General features: G+C 40.7%; 1 protein-coding gene across 3 annotated transcripts in view; it reads left to right on the top strand.

Annotated features, from left to right (window-relative positions):
* Positions 1 to 26,900, top strand: part of LOC126172270 (diacylglycerol lipase-beta-like) — an 828,807-nt gene that overhangs the window by 688,280 nt on the left and 113,627 nt on the right. For all 3 annotated transcript variants that reach the window (XM_049920867.1, XM_049920868.1, XM_049920866.1), the window contains one exon: positions 18,287 to 18,399. In XM_049920867.1, the coding sequence (XP_049776824.1) occupies positions 18,287 to 18,399 (113 nt within the window). The remainder of the gene's footprint in view (positions 1 to 18,286; positions 18,400 to 26,900) is intronic.

Here is a 26,900-nt window from a genome sequence, read left to right as displayed (position 1 = left end):
GCGACACAGTGCCCAGACATGCACAGGGGTGTTTACTTTTCATAAAGATAATTAATATTAGATACAAATTGTTGTGTTGGCTGAAGAGCCAATACCGTGTTACTAGAGGAGGCCGAAATGCACGCTTTTTAGCTCACGCAGGCTGGCGTGAGGAGGGGACTATACTGACGTGAGGTCTGGAAAACATGACAAGGAATTACAATTCAGAAAGCGGACGTAATTAGTTTCATACTTAACTTTAATCCATTAATGATGAGCGTCGCTCGTGATGGTACATGAGTCACAATATTATCTGTTCAGAATAGTAACTGAATATGGCATCTTGCTAGGTCGTAGCAATTGACGTAGCTGAAGGCTATGCTAAACTGTCGTCTCGGCAAATGAGAGCGTATGTAGTCAGTGAACCATCGCTGGCAAAGTCGGCTGTACAACTGGGGCGACTGCTAGTGAGTCTCTCTAGACTAGACCTGCCGTGTGGCGGCGCTCGGTCTGCAATCACTGATAGTGGCGACACGCGGGTCCGACGTATACTAACGGACCGCGGCCGATTGAAAGGCTACCACCTAGCAAGTGTGGTGTCTGGCGGTGACACCACACAAATTACTAATAATACCAACGCAAGGAACTGATACGGACGGAATCTAGTTAAATCTCTGCGCACTTGTCTACACTGCTAGAGGGGAAATTGATTCTTAGTTAACCTGTACGGTAGTTCTAGAGTTCTTCTAGGAAAGGCAGCCTCTCCCACCATGAGTGGTACTCACTTGCTTTGCAGACAGACTACACCTCCCAAGAATTCCTGTCCCGTTCTCTCGCGCGAGTAGGCAAAACAATTTCACTGAGTTTGTGTTTATATAATGGAATTATTTTCAGTTTATTGAGTACCTTTGTGTTGTTCTTAAGTGGGCTTTTACGTACAATACATTGCTTTAATCAATGGCTGAGAACTGCTTCATTTGTGTGAATGTGTAGGTGGCCTTTGTAATGCTGGTGGGAAAGGGATTGGATTGGAAAAGGTGAACTCTTGCTGCTGTCTAGCGTACTGTAAAGCCATGTAATTGTGTTGTTGTCAATTGGTGGAGAAATAATAAATGACTTCTCTCACCATTAATTTTGTTATTGATAGGCTGGGTAAAAGTCATCCATTCAGGACTTGCTGGAACTTTTACAGTGAGGTGTACTGAGTGGAGCCACTTAGCACGTATAAGCAGCATATTTTTCAAGGTGGGTATGTCTGATAACGCCCAAGTCCAGAACAGTAGTCTGCTGCAATGCGTTGCCTGATTTACGTTGAAATATGTGTAGTTCCATAACACCTACGCGACTTACATCTATTGCAGAGAGAACGAATTTAAGCCTCTTGGCCTCTTCAGATGATAAGAGAGTAGTTGCTGGGATGACACATTTGATAACTCTTATGCTGTGAAAACCATTCCAGCCAGTGATAGCTGAGACATTGAAATCGACACTGAGACAATTAAATCGAAATTGTCAATATACATTGGCAACATGTTACACTTGACAGTTTTTTTACATAACAGCTCACTTAACCACAAATATGTACTCAATAAACTGAAAATAATTTCATTATACAGGGTGAGTTCCTAACTATTGACACGTAGAATAACTGCGATGGTATGATAGTACCTGAAAAGTTTATGGCACAAATGTTGCATGGAACAACGGGGGCCATAATATGACGTCGGTTTTTTGTTGCTAGGTAGGGTCGCGTCAGAGATATGAAAGTCAACGTTGTTTTTCTAAATGGGATGCTACAGTTTGGTACTTATTTTCAGATAGCGCCTATCGAGACGAATCCAATCATGTGTAACAGTAAGGTCTTTGAAGGTCACAAAGGTGGCATGAACGTCCATTTACAGAAGGTATTCGAAGTGATGACCATTGGTATCAATGCAGTGCTACAATCTTCTTATCATGGTTTGAGTGGTATTCCTTATCACTTCGGCACTTATCGAAGCATATGCTCTGACATTTCTCTCACACATACCTTCAGGAGTAGTTGGAACGTCTTTATAAACAATGTATTTTACGAATCCCCACAAGAAGTGTGCATCTCGATGCGTTACCCTTTTTAATATGTGGTGTGTTCGCTATTAGCCATATAACCACTCTGCTCGCAGACAGACAAAGAAACACATTTTTCACTCAGAAAGAACAGCAGCATTGCATACTTTATTGGAAGACCGGAAGTTATCTACGTCGTTGAGAGTGCAAAAACTTTCGCAGCGTTTGGCAATTATTAATCACCCGCACTTACACCATTTTACGCGTTGGCGATTATCTGCTTCCGAACCACAACAGAAATATCTACCGTGCGCATCTGGCAGCTGGCATCTGGCATCTGGCAGCTTCATTTGCCACCGTTTTCTTCCATCAGATGGATTTACTCCATCGGTGAGGGATTTTCCTAGGGTCATGTATTACAAATAATTAATCACATCTAGTGCACAGCTCGAACCATCTTTTCACCTTGTATGTTCCAGCTGAACAAATGTAAATTCTCTGCAAGTTAGTTTATTGAACGTAAATATGTAATTTCATGATCTACAAAATTAGTGTCTGATTATTTCTGCAGTTTAAAATTGCCGCTCCATTTAGTAAATTGTACGTTATATTTTTCTTTTGGTCACTTATGACTACTTTTTACAATATTTTAAAAGAACAGACCTCAGCTTATCTTCTATCTCGTCCGCTTAATACATCATAGAGAAGAAGAACAGAAGAAGGAACAATTCCACAGACAATACAATGCCAATACATTCCTTTAGTGGTATTATCTTTTGTTATATAATTATTCTTTGTAGAAAACTGGTTATAAAAACAATAAAATATATTGTTGTTATTTCACAATATAATAATAAGTCATAAAATAAGTCGTTTATCAGTTCCTCACATATAGGCTTAAAACTCATTTCTGGAAAAATATTCGTTAAAATGTCGATCACGGTCGCACACACTGGCGACACAAAAATATTGGCGTTGACATTAAAAGACCCACGTCTCATAACCCGTTACGATTCTCTTAAGGAACTTCCTGTTCTCATTTGCGCGATCCAAGAAGTCTTCACAGATAGAGAGGCAAAGGTCATTCTGGTCTTGACTCATGAGCCGTGAGACGAATTTGGCGGCAGCACGGTGCAATCCAAGATGCAGTGTCTCGTTGTAGCGAGGCTCAAAACCATATCAACCAAAACCACTAAAAATAAACGCAAAAATATCTATTTAAAACAGCAAATAAAAATTCGCTTGATGCCTTCCTAAGAGAGAGCCTCCATTCCTGTAGACCAAATATGGCTCAAATTCAAAGATAAAGTATCGACAGCAATAGATAGATTCATACCGCATAAGTCAATAAGAGACGGGACTGATCCACCATGGTACACAAAGCACGTCAGAACACTGTTGCAGAAGCAACGAAAAAAGCATGCCAAATTCAGAAGGACGCAAACCCCCAACACTGGCTAAGTTTCACGGAAGCTCGAAATTTAGTGCGGACGTCAATGCGAGGCGCTTTTAATAGTTTCCACAATGAAACATTGTCTCAAAATATGGTAGAAAACCCAAACAGATTCTGGTCGTATGTTAAGTACACCAGTGGCAAAAGACAGTCAATACCGTCACTGCACGATAGCGATGGATATGTTACCGATGATGGTGCTACTAAAGCGGAGTTACTAAATACAGTTTTCCGTAATTCCTTCACGAAAGAAGACGAAGTAAATATTCCAGAATTCGAAACCAGAACAGCTGTTAGCATGAGTGACATAAAAGTAGATATCTTAGGTATTGCGAAACAACTCAAATCACTTAAGAAAGGCAAGTCTTCCGGTCCAGACGGTATACCAATCAGGTTCCTTTCAGAGTATGCAGACACAATAGCACCTTTCTTAACAATTATATACAACCGCTCACTTGACGAAATGTCTGTTCCTAAAGACTGGAAAGGAAATAGGAGTAACCCATTGAATTTCAGACCCATATCATTGACCTCAATTTGCAGTAGGATTTTGGAGCATATACTGTACTCTAACATTATGAATCACCTTGAAGAAAATGACTTACCGATACATTACAAACACGGATTCAGAAAATATCGTTCTTGTGCAACTTACCTAGCTAGCTCTTTATTGCCGTGAAGTAATGAGTGCTGTCGACATGGGATCTCAGATCGATTCCATATTCATAGATTTGCAGATGGCTTTTGATACCGTTCCTTACAAGCGATTATTAATCAGATTGCGTGCATATGGAGTATCGTCTCAGTTGTGTGACTGGATTCGTGATTTCCTCTCAGAGAGGTCACAGTTCGTAGTGATAGACGGTAAATCATCGAGTAGAACGGAAGTGATATCTGGCGTTCCGCAAAGTAGAGTCATAGACCCTCTGCTGTTCCCGATTTACATAAATGATCTAGGTGATAATCTGAGCAGCCCACTTAGATTGCTTGCAGGAGACGCTGTAATTTACCGTCTAGTAAAATCATCAGACGATCGTGCGAAAAGTGGCAATCGGCACTAAACTTCGAAAAGTGCGAGGTCATCCACATGGATACTAAAAGAAATCCGATAAATTTTGGGTATACGATAAATCGCACAAATCTAAGGGCTGTCGATTCGACTAAGTACCTAGGAATTACAATTACGGACAACTTAAATTGGAAAGACCACATATGTAATATTGGGGGAAGGCGAAACAAAGACTGCGCTTTGTTGGCACAACACTTAGAAGATGTGACAAACCCACTAAAGAGACAGCCTACATTACACTTGTCCGTCCTCTGCTGGAATATTGCTGCGCGGTGTGGGATCCTTACCAGGTAGGATTGACGAAGGACATACACTAATGGCCATTAAAATTGCTACACCAAGAAGAAATGCAGATGATAAGCGAGTATTCATTGGACAAATATATTATACTAGAACTGACATGTGGTTACATTTTCACGCAATTTGGTTGCATAGATCCTGAGAAATCAGTACCCAGAACAACCACCTCTGGTCGTAATAACGGCTTTGATACGCCTGGCCATTGTGTCAAACAGAGCTTGGATGGCGTGTACAGGTACACCTCCCCATGCAGCTTCAAAATGATACCACAGTTTATCAAGAGTAGTGACTGGCGTATTGTGACGAGCCAGTTGCTCGGCCACCATTGACCAGACGTTTTCAACTGGTGAGAGATATGGAGAATGTGCTGACCAGGGCAGCAGTCGAACATTTTGTATATCCAGAAAGGCCCGCACAGGACCTGCAGCATGCGGTCGTGCTTATCCTGCTAAAATGTACGGTTTCGCAGGGATCTAATGAAGGGTAGAGCCACGGTTCGTAACACATCTGAATTGTAACGTCCACTATTCAAAGTGCCGTCAATGCGAACAAGAGGTGACCGAGACGTGTAACCAATGGCACCCCATACCATCACGCCTGGTGATACGCCAGTATGGCGATGACGAATACACGCTTCCAATGTGCGCTCACTGCGATGTCGCCAAACACGGATGCGACCATCATGATGCTGTAAACAGAACCTGGATTCATCTGAGAAATAGGCGTTTTGCCATTCGTGCACCCAGGTTCGTCGTTGAGTACACCATCGCAGGCGGTCCTGTCTGTGATGCAGCGTCAAGGGTAACCGCGGTCAAGGGTCTCTGAGCTGATAGAGTCCATGCTGCTGCAAACTTCGTCGAATTGTTCAAGCAGATGGTTTTTGTCTTGCAAACGTTCCCATCTGTTGACTCAGGGATCGAGACGTGGCTGCACGATCCGTTACAGCCATGCGGATAAGATGCCTGTCATCTCGACTGCTAGTGATACGAGGCCGTTGGGATCCAGCACGGCGTTCCGTATTACCCTCCTGAACCCACCGATTCCATATTCTGCTAACAGTCATTGGATCTCGACCAGTGCGAGCAGCAATGTCGCGCGATACGATAAACCGCAATCGCGATAGGCTAAAATCCGACCTTCATCAAAGTCGGAAACGTGATGGTACGCATTTCTCCTCCTTACACGAGGCATCACAACAAAGTTTCACCAGGCAACGCCGGTCAACTGCTGTTTGTGTATGGGAAGTCGGTTGGAAACTTTCCTCATGTCAGCAAGTTGTATGTGTCGCCACCGGCGCCAACGTTGTGTGAATGCTCTGAAAAGCTAATCATTTGCATATCACAGCATCTTCTTCCTGTCGGTTAAATTTAGCGTCTGTAACACGTCATCTTCGTGGTGCAGCAATTTTAATGGCCAGTAGTGTAGAAAAAGTGCAAAGAAGTGCAGATCGCGTAATAGGGATGAGAGTGTCACTGATGTGATACGCGAGTTGGGGTGGCAGTCACTGAAACAAAGGCGGTTTTCTTTGCGGCGAGATTATTTACAAAATTTCAATCACCAACTTTCTATTCTGAATGCGAAAATATTTTGTCGACACCCATCTACGTAGGGAGAAATGATCATCATAATAAAATAAGAGAAATCAGAGCTGGAACGGAAAGATTTAAGTGTTCCTTTTTCCCACGCGCCATTCGAGAGTGGAATGGTAGAGAAGTAGTATGAAAATGGTTCGATGAACCCTCTGTCAGGCACTTAAGTGTGAACTGCAGAGTAACCATGTAGATGTAGATGTAGGATTTTATGACATGATCCAACTGAAATTTTACCTTCTTCTGCAATCTCTCGGACAGTCAGTCTTCGATCGGCACACACAATGTAGTTGTTGTTCCTGACACGAGCTCGTCAGTAGATGTCGAAGGGCGTCCTGAACGAGGTTCCTGTCCAACTTGACCTTCAGGTCATTTTTAAACTGTGTGAACCATTCATAACACCGCGTTTGGTTTAAGCATTCATCACTGTAGCCCTCCTGCATCATTTGGTGTCTCTCTGTAAAGGTTTTCTCGAGTTTCACGCAAAATTTAATGCAGACGCTTTGCTCCTCTAACCTTGCCATCTCAAAAATTCGTAAACTTTGCCACACAAAGTTGTAGTCACACAGCACTGAACAATAACTAACAGACATACAAAATTGAAACTTCGGCAGTTACACATTAAACACAGGCGTGTGCAGGGATGCCAACGCACTTCGCTCCAACACACCATTGGAACGAAACTACAAACGTTCAAAAAAATGGCTCAAATGGCTCTGAGCACTATGGGACTTAACTTCTTTAGTCATCAGTCCCCTAGAACTTAGAACTACTTAAAACCAACTAACCTAAGGACATCACACACATCCATGCCCGAGGCAGGATTCGAACCTGCGACCGTAGCGGTCGCGCGGTTCCAGACTGTAGCGCCTAGAACCACTCGGCCACTTCGGACGGCAAACTACGAATGTTCCGGAATTTTTTGGACAGATGTCGTAAATATCAGAGAACTAACGTATTAGTCGACTGTCTGTAAGTGAGGGCGCTCGGTCGACTTATCGTGAGTTTTTATCGTGATATTTCACGAGGACACGCTGAACGACTTGATAATATATGCACAACTGTCCTGACAGCATTCACAGTGCGATGCGTTTTCTTTAATTACCACCGTGCTTGTTTACTGTAACGTCACCGCATGTTTACGATAACGGCCACGGGAGCTCAGGTGCACTAATATCGTGGTCAGCCAGTAGTTGGTGATGTACGTAGACATAATCATTCCCTACTGATGTCAGTAACACATGCTATATAACCCCTATAGAACTAGGCTAGCGGAAAGTTGCTAGCTAAACACATCCATGAGAGAACTCAAAATCCCAACGAAAAGTTTCAATAACTGTGTGTGGGAACGCTTGCCAAAGAAAGTGTTTGTGGGTCTCGAAACCCTTAAAACCGTGTCATGGACGCAGTGTTGTGTTTCAATGCTGGCTTAGTCAGCAGGATATGGGCATAGAACCTGAGGTGAACATGAGGAATGCGCCTCTATCAGTTGACCAGCTGAGGGTGCGGGAGGCTGAGAGAAGTACCCTACAAATGACAAAAGTGGCCAGAATTCAAAAGAGGGCCTCCACACGTAAGCTAGAGGATACAAAAACCCGTAACGCTGACAGTTAGGGACCTAGAGAGTTTGAACTTTGAATTTAGGTTAAACAGATCATATAAACTTTGAATGCATGTTCCCGAAAGTATGAAGTTTTTAGCTTTAGCTACAATTTTCTCTGAAACTAATACATCTACGTCAGTGAAACTTGGTAGTGAAATTAATTATACCTACTAGAAATGAAGAAATGAAATAGGAGATGTGACAAATATTGAAATATTATTTTTTTGACAGCTTTTTAGGTCGCGCTTTTCTGTGAATTTCTACTGTGGTCAAAATGCTAAGTAATGCACTTTGATGAACATGTGATAAATTATACACATTTCAGATTTCGTTTGATTCGAACAAATAGTTTTGAGAAACGTATGCCAGCAATAGTATGGTCAACCATAGGAAAAAGCTCACACCCGGATCCCCTAAATGTCTTTTTCCGCCGCGGCAAGCAGATCGATGGCAATTCCAGACCTCAACGGCATGAATGGCGTATATCCCCATATAATATGCAAAGCAAAATCTTTATCATGGAAAGAATGTTGGGCACTATCCCTTTATCGCAATGTTTGTTCTTTTATTGCTTCTACCTTCTTTCTGATCTACTCTGTCCGTATAATGCTGATGCTGACAGATGATTTTCAGGCTCGCTTTTTGAGTTATCTGCAGCGTACAGCACATGTTCATTCATGTGAAATTAATTTTGCACATCCAACGATTCCTGCACACGTGACGTCATTGTACTCTTCATCAAGAGAGTGACAAATATTGAAAAATGCAGAGCAGTTCTTGTCTCTTATTCGCAGAAACCGTCGTAGCCATACCAACTCGCCATAAGAAGGCTCTCGTTGTACTTTGGAAGCTTTCATTTCTTGAAAAGTACAGATATAACCTTCAAGAAATGAGCACAACAGGAATGGAGTGTAGTGGAACACTGGTCACTGCCAGATGCAGTATCACTGTACAGGATGGCCAAGTACACCTCCAAGTCCACACTACAAAATTCTTATAAAATTGCGTTTATACCAGCCCAGCTCCAGTCCCCTACGATCGTCGACACGGCTGGCCCTTGGACACCCTCTTTAACACAATATTGTGTGATGCAATTGAATTGGCGTCGAGGGCGGTTTATTATTCCAGCGTAGTGATAAATTCTGTTTTCCTTCACTCCGGGCTTCCTGTGGACTATGGATCCCATAGCTTCGAAATACAGTATTACATGCCTTAGAAAGCTAACCTGTTCGGAGAAAAACATGAAGACCTGAAGTGGCAGCGCTACAAACTGAATGGGCTTGTCTCCTGCACTTTTGATTGAGGTACCATGGTACCATATCTTCATAACACTTCTTACTCAGATCACGAACACAAAAAGCTTCCAACCTGGCTTTGCACAGAACACACAATTTCCGTACGTCTTGGAAATTACACCTCAAAGTGGGATTTTCATCTAAGAGATAATGTAATTTAAGGTACAATTGCAACTGACTTGGTGCGACGTCCTTTAGTATACGTTCCTTCGCCTCCTCTGGGACCATAGAACTGTTTTTACTAATTAATCTGATTACCAATTTCATTTGTTGTAGTCACATGAACACGGACAACATCGTTGACACGCAGCTGAACTTAAAAGTCTTACATTTGGTGTATTTGCGCTTTCCATAGGAAACAAAATGAAAATCTGGTTTGCCTTGTGCCTTCTGTTTCTGTAGTCCTTTGAAGCATAGGACACAAGGTAACTTCCTGTCAGTAAGCTTTAGTCTAAGAGCAATCAGGGACTTATCTTGTGTTCTTGTGCGCATTTTGCAGCCCACATGTAGCAAATTCTAAGTTAACTACACCTTCTCCGTTACTAAAGGCCATTGAGCGATCATTCCGCTTAGTCACTTTCACCCAAGACATGTCCGCCCCGGTAGATGAGTGGTCAGCGTGACGGATTGCTGTCCTACGGGCCCGTGTTCGATTCCCGGCTGAGTCGGAGATTTTCTCCGCTCAGGGACTGGATGTTGTGTTGTCTTCATCATCATTTCATCCCCATCCGACGCCTATGTCGCCCAATGTGGCGTCGAATATAATTAAGACCTACACCAAGGCGGCCGGACCTGCCCCGCAAGGGGCCTCCCGGCCAATGACGCCAAACGATCATTTCCATTTCCATCCAAGACATCACATTAACTTCTTGAAGGTCCCCTTTCACTACTTGCTGTTTTCCACGTGTATCTTTCTACTTCCACACAAATATCATTCTAGTAGAGTGCTGGGCAGTGATGGTGACTCGATGAAGGCCTCTAGGACTCCAAGAGCATCAAAGGCGACATCTTCAGAGCTCACGCTTCTTCGTTTAATCACCTGGGCGATTTGAAAGGTGGCATAGTCAGCATCCGAAAAACCTTTGAAAGACATCACGTTGTAGTGGCATGGTTTAACACCACTCGCCCACACTGGCAAATTGATAAACCGGAAAGCAAACAACAGTACGTCTAGCCCGCGATGCAGTGCTAATGACCACCGTTTAGAGTGAGGCCTCTGTTCGCTCTACGTATAGCGACTTGCGCTCGGGGAAGTGATGCCGTTCACCAGGAAGATACCCTCGACCTGACTGGGTGCACTGTAGCAGATGTAGTAGGGGCGGCTGCTCTGGCCAAAATTTGCGAAAGTGTTGCAAATAATTTGCAGAAGTTAGTGACATAAAATGGTCCGTGTCTTGGGTATGGAAAGAAGGCACGAGATTAGGAAGAAAACCTGTCTATTGGCACAGTCGAATTAGGAATTTATCAAAGACGAAATAGCATTTGCCTGTTCGGTGTATCACAAAATGCTGCGGAACACAGACAACCTGCTGATGCAAGAGCATATAGGCGTGTATTTAAGCACAGCTAACATTGACAGGAACCATCAGGTGGGAAGTAGCCTATCAGGGGCCCCGAAACCTCAACTGATAATTACACAAGGTGAGCCAAAAAGGACCTTACAACTTTGGAATGATATAAATTTATTGAGATAACTGACAGAATTGGTAGATGTGTCATTTTGAAGCAAACAACCTCAAGTTTCACATAAGTGTCCAGTGTCATTTTAGTTCGGTGTGACTATCATTTGTGATGTGGCAAACATCGCACTGGTAATCAGTTTCCTCCCACAATCTTTACAGCAAATTGAGTGCAACTTGTGCAGTGGCAGTGCAGATTCGATTTTTCAGGCCAGCTATATGGTTTGGTAGGCGAGATGCACATTGCATTGATTTTTGTGGACTGCGGGCAAAGCTCTCCATGACCTGTCGACATAGCCATCAACACACGGGCGACCTGGTGATTTATCATGTCGCAGTGAACAACCCGTCTCAACGAAGTTTTTGTGTCAAGAGTAAATTGTAGGTCTGCTTGGTGGTAGGTCTGCTTGGTGGTAGGTCTGCTTGGTGGTTCTTTAATGTGTTCAGTATGAAATTTACATCGGACAGTTGCTGCAGAGTTTATTTCATGAAACTGACACACTCCTCACCATTGAAAGTAGCCATTTTAACTGCGCACTACACTGGCTCCACTGGTGGCAGAATAGGGTACTGCTGCTGTGAATCAAACTTGAGGTTGTTTGTTACAAAATGACACATCTATCAATTCTGTAAGTTATCTCAATGAATTTCTATATCATTACTGAGTTGTAAAGTCCTTTTCAACTCATCCTGTCAATTCTGTCTCACAATGAAAAAGCGCGGAGATGTTTAGCCACACTAAGGAAATAACAAAGACAAGTTTAATTTTATGTAAGGCTAAATATTTTGAGCAACACCATTTCCCATTTAGCCCTTTGGAATAAATGGACCAATAATGGCAGAATAATCACCAGCAGGAAATAAGATGATTAAAAATATGATAGAACTGAGTAGTATAAAATAAAACAGTACAGGCCGGATTGTAATCTTAAGTGTTGGCTTGTTTTTGCTACCAAACAAGTGTAATATTTTGTATTCATATTAATTCTGCATTAATTTTTGTGTTTGTGCCTTCTTATATTGTTCTTACTACATACCCTGAACTATAATGAAGTACCCTTATTCCGAGGAGAGATGAAAGATACTTTCTAATAACATTGCTTATTATCAAAATAGGAAACAGAACTCAAATACAGTGTCTGTGAATGAATGTCCACACAACTGAAGTACAACCAGAAAAGTCTCTCCTAGACGTTGCCTGAGATGCACCTACTCGATGAAGCCTACAACTCATGCTAGCTGGCAGAGCAGGAGGAGCCAAAGATAATCGATGTTAGGATCTAACTTGGCACTCAGAGTATGTCCTTGTGAGGCCGTACTTCTTGGATCTCAGGCGACAGTAGTTGCCGAAGACAATGCCTCGGATGATGATAGCTGCCACTAGTATGACGTATGGTGTGTTGTGGCATCTAGTAGCAGCAGATAGTGGTCCTGCACAGCATCAGTGACAGGTGCTCAAGACCTTACGGGGAGCTGCTGGTGCAGCCAGGTGAAGACCTGGGACATAACAGCTCCAGCATGGTCCAGTGTTGGCCTAAATCGTCTCTGTTGGAAGAATACCAGCACTGTGCTGCAGAGGCAAGTGATTTTGCATAGTAAAGTATTGTCCTGCCTACAGCACTCTCTACCATGATGGGCATGCTGTCTGTTGGTGATGTTGGCACCCTTGGACGCTGCAGTGTCTGCTGGCAGTTCGATTTTACTACTCGATCACGATATTATCACATTTTCCCATTATCGGTAACAGAAGGTGATGTCACAGTAAACAAGTACAGTGATAAATAAGGCAAACACATTGCACTGTCAATGTTTTTGGGTTAGTTGTGCATATACTATCAATCCCGATTATGCACTGATTCACCATAAGCCAACCGAAGCACCCTCACTCCCATGCGCAATAATATTGTGGTCAACTAATATAGAATATCCCTGACTTTGTTTACAACAACCTCCATGGTGAGGCAGGCGCTGTGCCTAGCCTGTGAAGCATACAAATTAGTGTGGTGGCTGAAATATGCAGGGGGCAGCCCTGTATACACCACATACAGCTATTTCTTAATTTTTGTCACTACTAATGCTGTACAACTGTTTGCAATAGGTTGCATGACTCAGACACCTTTTGGCTATCTCTCTTCTTAATTCTTAAGTGAAGAAATTTCAACCAATGTCATTGTAATAATTTCAGATTGAATTGTGGCTTCATGTGGCAGTCTTCTAATTCTTCAGTTAATTTTTCGCTGCTGGCACCATCAGCACAGCAAATCATCCCTCTCTTTCCTCCTGTTTTGAACTGTACAGTCTACTAACAACATTTCATTCTTTATATTTCCTTGCCAGCACTGTTCTGAGACAGAGGATTATTTGTTTCATACTCATTATTACCTCAGTCATGTCTCTTCAGCCTAATATTCCTTCTATATTCCCATTGCTCTGTAAATCTTTCTTCAGTGACCATCGGATGAACAAATTTCAGGTCTTCTGTGAGCTATGTGAATTCCTAGAAATGTGTATCAAAGTGCATTGTAATGTTCAATACTTACCACACATTATAAAGAACTGAACCCACCTTCTGTATCACCTAAACTTTTGTACAGTCATTCTATTCAAAAAGTGTCTAAAGCTATACAACTTTTCTTTTCTCATGGAACAAATGCTCCCAACAGACAATGAAAATGTGAAGTGGGCTCTGGCACATACAGTCTCAAACCCCAAGTTCTCAGAGCCTTGAATTCTAAAGAAATAAACAGGCAGAACTTGTATTCATAAAAAGAATCTGCAGAAAGAAAAGTGCTTCATTGTTTTAGACTATAAATCTCCAAAAATCACCAAACTGACACCCTTTCAGTCAGAACCACTGTCACTTCAGTGTTATATGAGCATGAAAATGTAATAGGAGATGTTAACATAGACATCTACTCATTGAGAAGAACATCCTCCACAATAAACCTAAGGATATTGTTTAGTTGCTATAAGTTCAACACATTTGAATTAGTTGAGAACCTCTGAAAATAATGTGGAGGCTGCACATTGCAATTTTTTTGCACCGTTCAGTTGCTAGTTTCTCATAATTGGATCATTTATCTGAATTTTGTCACACAACACTAAAGAAAGAGTCTACTATGGGCACTACAACAAGTTTGTGGTGATGGCTGATGTTTTTCTACTTACAGTTCTCAAAATGTTGTATCTGCTAACAAGTGTCTGGGTGCAGGTCTTCTTATGAGTTTGATATATTTTGATCCAAAATAATATTATATTTCCAACTACAATTTTTAGTTATGTGTTTACTATTCTGTGCATTCTGTTAATTATGTAGCTTGTTGTACTGCTCTTTGTAAGTAAGTTAACACTTATTGTTTGATACATTAACAGTTGACACTACTCCATTTTGCTCCAGCCAATTATACTTAACCAGAGGTGGAAACGAAGCTAATTTTGAGCAGGTTTAAGAGCTTAGAATTAAATAAAATCAAAATATTACAAAACTTTGGCAGTACAAGCCTACTTACCAGGCCTTGGTGTATGCACTGACTCAATTGGAAAGGGCATGGCATCTTAAAGCCATTGCATCCTCTCCTGGTGCAAGTTGGCCCACAACTGTTATAATTGGCCATTGATATCCTGGACTCTGGCACAGAGATACAGCTATTTCACATGTGTATGTGACATCTCCAGGCCCGGTAACAAAAATAAACACAATTTACACTTACGTGCTCAGGTGGCCGGTCTACCTGTCACAAAGAAATGCAACTCTAAGCATTTACATATCCACTGTAGGCGCATTTGTGTATGAAGTTACATTGATGCCTGACCATATTTTCTAAGTGCTTCACTGTTTTGTCAAACAGCATATCATCTGGAAGTTATTCAATTTCATCTGGCTTCTCAAGCTACTTTCAACAATTCTAACTTTTTGCCATTTGTTGTTTTTCATGTGATCAAGCCAGGATAATATTCTTCATCATAAAAATCTAAAACATGCATACCTGGACTGAAATCATGTGTTGAAATGTCCCCTCAATTATTATCATAATGTTAGAAAAATCTCATTCCTGTATTATCATCAGTTTCATCAAAGTTCATTCCTCCTTCATTAGTATTGTCATGTGTGGAATATACTCTACTGCTTTCTTTTTGTGAACTTATGCTCTGGTGTTAAAGTTTCTTTTTAGTTGCTTTTTCTGGCTTTACTTGTCCTCCTAGCAAGTTTCAGAACTACATCTCTCACTCATGTACTTCTCCCATGTGCTACTTTTATCTTCTTTCATACTGTCACTTTTTCTTTGAGTGCTGTTGCATTGTTTGCATTGTGTATCCTAAATATTCCCTAAGCAAACATAACCAATCACACAAGAGGTAAACACTCTACCAAAACAGAGTCAAATTACTGCTCTGTTTAGTGGTTTATCTCCCAGCCTCCTAGGAACATGACTGTAGATTTTTCTCCTTGTTTTCTATGCTGTTGATCAATTTCTTAATGCATCTGGGGAACTTGTACTTTGCATTGATGAATAGTGAATGCCACTGGCAGTTGCTTCCAGTGTCCTAAAACTTTTCAATAATAACATTTTATCACTGTAGCTGACATATTCGTAATGAGAGAATCAGAAACTGTATTGATATTTAAAACAATTCTTATTTATTCTCCAGTCTCAGTGACGCATTTTTAATTACATCCAGAGTGATTGAAACATGCCATGTAATTAAAAATGCACAACTGAGGTTGATGAATAAATGAGAACATTTCATCAGTTGCTATAATACACATAATATATATTAGTAATGAATCATCATAACAATTGCTGCTTTTGAACAGCATCAACATATCACATACACACTGCATGAAGTTGCCAGTTTTAAAAAAATATTTTGGAAAATGCAGGAAAAATTGATAAATGGGAACAAAAGTTGTCATACTGTTGTTCACAATTAATTACCGTCTATAAAATCCTATACTGTTGCTTCTAGCAAATCATGAAATGAGTTGTACATGTAACAGTTTCCAGATACATGTTCTCAGTTAGCAATAGTGTGTCATGCTTTAGTACATTTCAATTTATTCTTGTAATGCACTAATATCTCTGGAACACTTTGCTGTCTTCTGTGTTTAATTCCAAGAAACTGTTCAACCAGTGTTAAAGAAAATACAATTTTGACAGTGTCACCTCACTACTCTCAATGCCACACCCACTGACAGTACACATACACCAGCTAAGCCTGTGTTCTTCAAGATAAACCCATCAAAAATCCAGGAAATAGTTATCAGGTAGTTTCCATCTCAGTGGCTTTTTCATACTTTTTAGAACTGTTGTAACCTGTTAACTGGCGTAGTTGCTGGTGGCACAAAATTATTAGTAAAAGTGGCAAAAATTAAGATATCTAATGTGTAATAAGTACATTAAATTGTAAAAAAATCAATAAATTTCTGTAGCTGTCAAAATAAAATTTGCATAGCCTTGATGTCACCACCAGTAATCAATTCATTGTAAATAAATAGGCAATGAAATTTCTCAGAATTGTGATACAAAGTGACCTAAATGGGACGAATATGTTGAATATATAAATTCTAAGCTGAACACTCAGTGTTACCTTTGAGGAATCCTAAAAGGATACACTAATGAGTGCTTTCTACACATATTTTAATGTGTACCTGTAATATGACCTCATATTCTGGGGAAATTCAGCAGTAGTTTAGGAGAACTTCAGAACATAAAAATGACCCATTAGGGTTATTACAAGGAACAGAGCTAGACAATCCCATAAACTATTTTTTATAGCACTGAAAGTACTACCCACACAAAATAAAGGAAAACTTACATGTAATTCCATCGGAAACAAGTTTGTGTCAGAAAGCTACTTGATACATGTATGGATAAAACTCTTATAAAATTGCCAGTTGATTTAAAATGTATATTAAATGTAAAAGCATTTGAAAGAGCTAGTAGAGAATATCTACTGCACCACTGCTTTTATTCAGTATGTGAATACATGAGCTTCAGTACCATATATGTAATATGTAATTTTTAATATGTAATATGTACATATAGACATGATTATTTATCGAAAGTCTGGTATCATCTAGTACACTGTGCAGCATGTGATCAAATGGGCTAAATAAATTAATTTAAATATCTTGAACTAATCCTTGATTACAAACTAACTTTAAAACCCTACCTAATAACGATGCAACAGAAACCCCACAATAGATTAAAAGTACTTATGGGATGAACATGAGGACTGCATCCCTCCATTGTCCTCCACACATACAAAGCCTTGCACATTCTCCACTATACCAGTGTAATGTGGATATCCTGTTTATCAAATTTCTATCACTATCTTCAAATCCTCGAGTGTCACGCATTCTACCTTTCTTCCTATGCCTGTATATTCCACACATTCCAGAAATAAATTCTTAATGCAAGGTAGCTAATGGTTCTGTCATCAAAGATATATTTGGGTTAAACAGGTTCAGTTCCCCAACTAGCTGTCCACTCAATTCCCCTCACCCCTCCCCCCACCCCCCACCCCCGTCACTCCCCTAAAAAAAATAAAAACTATATCATGTAAATCGATTGATGGGATGGTGTCGCCTAAAAGGATCCATGTAACCAACTTATTATTTGAGGCTTCTCCAGTCTTAGCTTATTGCCTGTATTTAACATTTTATTTATATCTACCATCAAATGGCCCCAACTTTAACAATTTTCGGTTGTCAAATGTATTCTCTTTTTCACAGTATTGCAGTTACTTAAAATTGCACCACTCCTAGCTGTTTCATCAGGTACTGTGTTCATCATTAGATTGTCATTTGTCCACTACCATTACCCTATGATAACTACAAAGATATTGTCCCATGCAGGTCAGCTCAAGAGATGCTTATTATGCTGTCTAATGACCGGCAGCAGCATAAATGCCTTGTGTTTTACAAGTGGAACTGTTTCTTCTGACTGATTGTGGTATAATGGAAGCGGGAATAAGGTCACATGATGGTTATGACAATATTTGTTGAAACCTGAAGTGGCAGTATTGTGACTGAGTTATTGTCTTTAATTGACACAATATTAATTTTCCATTCTTTTACTTTGTGAAGTGGAAGAAGTGTATTGTCAGATTGAAGCTATGAAATGGGCCACACAGTATGCTTAGATAACTCAGCTGGTAAAATAACTGCTCACAGAGAATTAATTTTTCAGGAAGTTTCATATCATGAACATTTTTTTCTCATTAAAACTGTAAAATTTTATGTTCTTATTTATTTTATCTTTTTTTACAGAGTGCTGCTAATCATTCCTGAAGTTGGATGGAACATAATGGGGACTATATGGGCCTTCAGTGATTTAGTTGAATGTGAGAGTGATGAAAACTTTACTCGCACTGTCATTGAAGGTAATATAGTTCACCATCTACTTAAATTACATCACACCTAGATTTTCCTCTGTTCTTATCGTATTTTACGACATCTTTTATTTATTAAAGGTGTTTAAAATCTGTCTGCGTATCTGCTAAACATGTGTATTGTATCAAACACATTATTTTGTATTGATTTAAAGCACCTTCAGTGGTATTATTTTTTCTAATCTCCACTTATATCTGAAAGTGTTATCTGTTCCAACATTTTCAAGATATTCCTGCATTTGACACTGATGTTTTTTGTGTAAACTCAAATTGGCTATAAGCACTATGCACTGCTTGTTGTAAAATATGACAAAGTACTGGACAACTAACTTATTTATGTTGTGCTGACTAACTGATTTTATGGTCACAGCATGACTACATTTGACAACCTTGCAGCAAACTATGTCTTTGATGTGTGTTGTCAGGCTGTTGAGTTTAAAGACTAACTGATGTTCCTTTTATTGGATTTAATTTAGTTGATTGTGTGATTGAATTTGAAGCACTCAGAAGTTATTAACTATAATAAGGTATAGATTTTCAATGTGTTTAATAAATATATTGAACGACTAACTTTTATTTAAGTTGTGCTGACTAACTGTTTTTACAGTCACAGTATGACTACATTTGACAACCTTCCAGCAAACTATATCTTTGACATGTGTTGCCAAGCTACTGAGTTTAAAGACTAACTGACATTCCTATTATTGGATTTAATTCAGTTGATCTTGTGACTGAATTTGAAGCATGCAGAAGGTATTAACTGTAATAAGGTATAGATTTTCACTGTGTTTCATAAATAAATTGATTATATGCTAGACTAATTTGTAATAAAATTGGATCATTATTGTCATACAAATCACTCTCCTCTATAAATAACAGTATTAGAAATGGTAGTGTTGCTTTGATTATTAGACTGAAATATGGAATTACAATCTCTTGAGATATAGAATTAAATAAAAATGTAACTGTCACACTTCATGGCATCTTTGTGGTCGCACAGCTGATGGTCGAGTATTAATGAATTCTGCTGTGATGTAGATGTCCAGAAACTATAAAAAACCAGTGCTCAGTAATATTGGATCCAAAATGAGTGCACTGGACCTGCAACTAAATATTATTTGTCAATCTCCACTTTTATAAGTGATAAATAATACACCACTTTTCATAATCTGGAAACACGTCTTGAGTCATTGACTGTATGAAAAGGTAGCTCAAGGAAAAAAGTCTTCACTTGGTCCTGCTATCACTCGCTTTCCACAGAAGAGAGATACCAAGATTTTGTTAACCAGTTAATCCTATGTGTGCCTAGTAAATAACAAAAACTTTATTAGTTATTATTGTCACCCCCCCCCCCCTTTCAATGAACCATTGATCATGGACCTTGCCAGGGTAGGGTGGCTTATGTGCCTCAACAATATAATACAAACACTTTCGAATCTTGCAAGTAATAAACAAAATTTTACTTAAGTCAGTCTCAAATGGAGTAAGGTTCGGCGTAATTTTTCCATGTGGTGTACTTGATTGTTAGATTGCAGGAAGTGCAGATGGGTAGCCCACATGACCAAGCTCTCACTGTAATAATACACAATATTAATTAAATCAATAATAATGTAACCACTTTAATGGATACATTCAGTACAGCATCCTTTCACATAGCCGGGTAGGCACTAATAAGACATACAGTGTTCCATGAGATAGTTGAACTTAAAAAGAGCATAAACCAACACAGAATGGGTATGAAGCCACTCTGTGCCATGGTTACATAGAAAGACAAGTGATTTTTCTATGTGGGGCACTGGGTGATGGCTACATGTGCTGCTCTTGATGCATGGCTGCCAGCACTGTCTGAATGTGCAGATCTCTGGTGGCTAAGCTTAGGCATTATGCTCCAGTGCAGGCTACTTGACTAATACAAGATGGGCCAACACCTCATGTCCTGCTGACTTAACAAACAGGCAGGTACCAGAGTGATCGGGATGTAACCGTGGCAGTGCTCTCCTTTTGTCAGGTCACTGTAAGCTGGTCTCATTCCAACATCTCTCCACCATAGAGTAGGAAGGCCCTCAGTGCTGAGGAAGGTGACATCCATGTCCTCCACAGCACCATCAGTTGATGCCCTCTGTGCAACAAAGAGCTCCCTGTCAACCAGCAGTGGAATGTAGGGCAAAAGTGACCTAGTTGGTGATAGCATTGACATGAGCAGATGTATGTGGACGGAATGCTTGCTGCTCAGGGCAGTGCTGCAGGAACCAGATCCATGCAGGCTTAGAGCAAGAAATGGAGGGCTGGAAACAAGAATAGAAGAGGGTGAGAAAGGCATGATGCCCTGTGGCAAATGTGGAAGCAGAATCAGTGGAGGGGACATAAAGGCCAGAGTTGCAGAAGGAGGTCCAGATGGGGGGGAAAAGGACAGCCTTGTAGGTAAGTGTGGAGATGGTGCAAGTGAGTCCTGCAGTTGGAGGCACAGTTGATTGCAGTGGTGGGTCACCAGCCTACCATCCATCAGCAGCGTGAAGATATACTGACAATGCTGGATGGCTGGATGCAGATGACTGCTCGAATGAAGCACTTATGGTGCCCAAATGCACAAGCCCAGACTGGAGTCCCAGATGTGTAGTGCAATGCTAAGATTCAGCACCATGTGTGCCTGGCACTTATGTGGCAGCTCTGCCTTGCCCTTCTTGCCGATGGGTGTGAACCTGAAGAACTAAGAAAACGTTGAGTGACACGTCATCCAGGGCATTGCCAATATACTTCTTCACTCTGGAAAGTCCATATGAGGCAATCCACCTCCCCTTGTGACTGAGTGTGGAAATGGGGTGCACAAATATAGAGAATAGTATGGTGTGCACAAAAGCTTGAAAAGTCTGAGAGATGAATTGTAGACTGCTGTTGATTACCAGGGTGGAGGGCAGGCCATTGATGGAGAATATCAGAGTGAGAAACAGCACTGTTGCATCCACCATGGTGAAGCAGCAGTTGACAAATGTGGAAACCAAGAGTAAGCGTCAATGACCACCTATCAGTAAGCATCCGGGAAGGGCCTGTGAAATCGATGCACTCCCAAGGCTGTGATGATGCAGGCCATGGTGAATACGATTGTCAGGGCTCAGTCCACTGACCTGCACACTTAGAGCAAGCAGTGATTAAATGTTCAATCTCACAATCGATCCCAGGGCAGTAGATGTTATAACATCAAGCTGAACAAATATATTTCTAGGACGACACAATACATGTAAGTCACAGATCAAGTAAACAAAGTAAGACGTGTGTCACTGTAACAGTCAAATCAGCACTGAGTCCAAGTCTAGCGGCCGCTGGCTGGCTGGCTGCTTAGTTGGCATGGCTGCTGTATGGCTGGCAGACAGCGCTGCATGTAGAGCGTAACTGCGCGTTGTCACTTTGGAAGATCGGCGAGTCACAACAGTAGACATGTTGGTGAGTCAGTATCTTTGTCCGCGAGACAGTGATCCTATTGCAGGAGATGAAGGATCTCCCACTAGAGAGATGCCAGAATGACCACCTGTGGCACAGCATTTTCTGTGAATAACAAAATAACATGACTGATGAGTGTGAGTCTATGGCATAACACAAAGTAATTGCAGATAGTATCTGACACACGAGCCAAATGTCAGTTGGGCCACTCTGGCTTTCATTCATTCGCACTTAACAAAGAACGGGGTCAGCAGCTCACTGGTAGGCATGAAAGAGCATCTGCATTGAAGTGCCGAGTCATGGGGTGGAAATGAATCTTGTAATTATACCTGCTAAGGAACAAGGCCCAGTGATGAAGTCTGTGGGCTGTCCTGTCTGGCAAGTGTGCCGAGGGACCAAATAGAAATGCTAAACAGCTTGTTAGAGTCACCAAATGAAAATTATTGCCATATAGAAATACATTAAACTTCTTGGTTACATAAATAATTGCGAGAGCCTCCTTCTATATTTGAGAGTAATTCTTCTGTTCATCACTAAGCATCTTTGGTTAAAAATCAATGGGCAGTCCCAACCCATCTTCACTACGTTGAGGCAAAATGACCACCAAGTCATATTGTGAAGTGTCCACTGCAACCACAAGCTGGTGCCACAGCTGGTAGGAGACCGTGATGAGGCAGAACATCAGCCATCTTTCAGTCTTCAGAATGCTTGGTCACAGGCAGATATCCACTCAAACAATGCACCTTTCTTACGCATTTGATTTAGAGGATAGGAAACTCAAGGTGCCTGCACCAGAAACTTTTGGTAATACAAACAGACCTCTCAATTATGTCTCATAAATGTTCAATGGGATTCATGTTGAGCAATCTGGATGGTCAAATTATCCATTCAAATTGTCCAGAACATTCTTCAAACCAGTTGTGAACAGTTGTGGCCAGGTGACATGGCACATCATTGTTTGGGAACATGAGGTCCATGATTGGCTGCAAATGGTCTCCAAGCAGTCAGGGATTGGATCAGTTGGCCCAGAGGACTTAGTCCATTCCACATAAACACAGCCCTTACCATTATCAAGCCGCCATCACCAGCTTGCACAGTGCCTTATTGACAGTTTGGGTCCCTGGCTTCATTGGTTCTGCTCTACACTTAAATCCTACCATCAGCTCTTACCAAATGAAATTGGGACTCATCTGACAAGACCACAGTTTTCCAGTCAGCTAGGGTCCAACTTATATGGTCATGAGCCCCGGGCAGGTGGTGCAGGCTATGTTATGCTGTTAGCAAGGGCTCTTGCATTGGTCATCTGCTGTCATAGCCCCATTAATGCCAAATTCATTGCACTGTCATAATGGATATGTCCATAGTATGTCCCACATTTATTTCTGCAGTTATTTCCTGCAGTGTTGCTTGTCTGTTAGCACTGACAACTCTATGCTAATGTCATTGCTCTCGGTCACTGTGTTGTCCATGGTGATAGGTAATGCTTGAAATCTGGTACTCTTGGCACACTCTTGACACTGTGAGTCTCAGAATATTGAATTCCCTAATGATTTCTGAAATGAAATGTCAATGACTCTACCTCCAACCTCTGTTCCATGTTCAAAGTCTGTTAATTCCTGTCATGTGGTGACAATCGTGTCAGAAACCTTGTCACATGAATCAGCTAAGTGCAAATGACAGCTCAACCAATGCACTGCCCTTTTATACCATCTGTATACATGCATATTGCTATCCCATGACTTTTGTCACCTCAGTCTACAGTATTGTGAGATTAGCTTGTGTACATCAATTTCAGTGAGTTCTGTGTGAGTTCTGATACGTACAAGTCTGCAGCAACTCAACCTACCTTATCAGTTTCTGAAAGGATATGTGAAATTCTTTTTTATGTATAAGACTTCAGATGTTTTAATGGAAGACTCTAAATATTTTCTTTTTATTATCCTTGGCTTTGTCCAAGCTGCAGTGTTTTGTTATACTAATAATTACATCAACTATAACTATGTTTATTCTGAAACTCTGCCATTTGCAAGAATTTACCCTAAAAAGGCCTAGTGAACACACTGGAAATCACTGGGATAGAATGGATACTACTTTTGTCAGACAGGATACTCCTGGCAATTAGCTGTGCAAGCATTCAGATACAAACCTCACCATGTATGATGAGACTGGTTGAGGGGTGATGTGTCGGTCACACCCATGAATGAGTGTTACTCTTCCCTGAGCAAGTTTCCGAGCTTTGCATTAACATGTTTCACAGAACACTTCATCCAGTGCTTATCATATCACTGAACCAGTGATACAATCTTCATGCTAGTGTGAAAAGCATTCTCAACAATATCACCTCAGTTGGGCTTGTATAACTGATGTTACAGTCCAGATGTTATGCGTGGCTCCCTACCATTATCATATGATCTTCCTTTTCAAGTTCCTTTGCCAAAGAGTCTAAATCACAGGTGACATAATTGAGTCCTGCACTTGGCTTAAAACTATTAGTTACCTTGTAATCCCATCCCAAAGAGCTCTGAACCAGTTCTAATGATTGAAGATATTCTCTCCAGATGGGGATGAAACATTGAGTTTCAACAAGAAATTTATCCAACCATGGTATAATTGTCCAGAATATTTCAATAAGTGTAAAGTTTATGCTGCAGTATCTACAAGATTCAGTTCTGCTTCAAGTACCTAAAAATGGAGACTCTGCCTCAATGACTAATCGCCTCTTATTGACTTAATTGTACTGACTTCTTTATACTAACTCACCTCTTGTTGAAGTTCAAGCATAAATAACTTATGATTGTTACTAAATGATACAAGTGGAGTTTTCATATATCCATATTTTTTCACATTGATTTGCAACTGACATAACATTTCTTCTATATAATAGCAAACAGAATTGTGTTGCTTTGTTTTTTCATTGGTTTTAACATTTGTGAATTTTAATTCTTACAAATTTATCTTCACTGTGTTATCATGATACTCCCCTTTCTACCTAAAGTTTATAAATTTCACTGAATATGGGCAAAATTTGATGTTGCAAATTAAACTGAAGTACTGCAAATTAATCTAAAGATATTTTTCTCAAGATATATCATTTTAAATAGTCAGAAAAAAATCAAATTTTGCAAGTAAGCTTCCATTTCTTGACTATAATAAGCTATAATGTCATGGATAATTTAGTTATGCTGTTATCCCCCATGAAACTTACACATTCCAGTTCCTTTCTACTTTCACAATATATGTCAGTATAGCTGACAGAATTCTCAGGAAATATAAAATACATTATTTTCATTGAAATACTCTTCATAATGATATGGCTCATTCATAAATATACTGTGTGTGTGTGTGTGTGTGTGTGTGTGTGTGAGAGAGAGAGAGAGAGAGAGAGAGAGAGAGAGAGAGAGAGAGAGAGAGAGAGGGGGAGAGAGAGGGAGGGAGGGAGGGAGGGAGGGAGGGAGGGAGGGGGGGATGGAACACCATTGGTCAAATGTTACAGCTTCTTATGATTCCAAACTTACCCCTCTAAGACATCAGAGCATCATAGTAACAATATCAAAAGTAACAAAGAATGAATAACTTCAGATATGACATTCCTTGAGACTTTGAATTATGATACCTTTTATTCTTGCTAACTGCTGTGCCATGATGCATGCTGTACAGCTTGTGGCATTGTTCGCTCTCCTAAAGAAATAGCAAACCACTGTTTCAGAAGCTGACTACAGCAGTGTGTGTCTAGATACTGACAGTGATCCTCCACATGGAAGCAATGGTGCAATCCACAAATTCTGGTCATGTTGTCACATCCTCTTTACTATGTTGAGCATTGAAGGTCATGCCTCCCATTGGAGCTTCATGTTCATCGAACTGATATTCAGTTCTATTGAACAAGAAACCCTATTGCTCCATCATTGACCTGCACTTGAGGACTGTAGGAGGGCTTCATATGAAGGGCATGAACTCTGCACATGCGAATTCTTTATAACCCTCAGATTCATATGTGCCACTTGGCAAGCGAAAAAGGAGGTGATAGGGCCCAAATTAGCACTTTTGTTTTTCTGATAATTACACTTTCTACACATACCAAACTTCCCAGGCTGTATCTCACTGATCAGTGCTTGGCATTAAACTGCTTTTGGTCCTGCTCTTGGGCGTCCAGGGTCTGTATGTGAACTAGCTGTGTTGCTTCTTGTCTTGGGGATGAGCTCATGACAGTGACAGTGATGTCTCAGAAAATGAGGATTGTGTACATGTAAGTTGTCATGATTCAGGAATAGAAGCAGAAGTGTCAGAGAAGATGAATTTGAATCACAGGAAGAAGTAATTCAAGAGAATGTATTTCTTTTTGAAGACATCTTCCAAAAGATATTTCTACAAGGAACTGCACTGGGGCTTTGGCAGTTGGCACAGCTTTGGTGAAAGTGTAGAAGGTGAGGTAGTCATTATACACTATTATCCATCAATTCCTATTTTTTGACTTCAGGAACCTCCGCAAGATGTTTATTTTATTTTGGTGGAGTGGCACTGCTGCAGGCAGAAATGGTACAATATACCCAAAGGTAATTGCAGCATGTGCTGCCATCACTTTCAGTCCTTACAGTGGCTCATGTAGTGACTAGCAAATTGGCAGAGGCCTGATTGTGATACCTGTGTCTAGTACTGTCTAGAATCTTCACAAATCCTGCGTGACCAGATGTTGGAACATGTTGAAAAACTTTAGGGTGCCTGGTGCTAAATGAGCTGGGATGATGGGCAACCATTTGTGCTCCACTGCATCAAAGTTTCTCTTGTACAATGTTCCCTTTAGTAATTGGAATCCTTCTTTGGCTGATTCCTTCTTCTTTGAGGCTTGTAAAGTTTTCAGCAATGCTGAAGCAACTCTCTGTTCAGAAGTGATGACTGAGATTTTGTCGATGCTTTTGTGAGCTGTCACAGGATCCCTTGAAAGGCTGTCAGCATTCTTGTATTTGCAGCTGCTTTAGTGCACACCTATAATGCTGTATTCTTCAAGCCTTAGTGTCCATCTCGCCAACTGACCCGACAGATCCTACAGTAGTTAGCCA

Source organism: Schistocerca cancellata, chromosome 1 (assembly GCF_023864275.1).
Source record: "Schistocerca cancellata isolate TAMUIC-IGC-003103 chromosome 1, iqSchCanc2.1, whole genome shotgun sequence".
NCBI classification, from domain to species: Eukaryota; Metazoa; Arthropoda; class Insecta; order Orthoptera; family Acrididae; genus Schistocerca; species Schistocerca cancellata.
The sequence above is the reverse complement of the archived record's forward strand: the minus strand, read 5'-3'. Positions and strand labels throughout refer to the sequence as shown.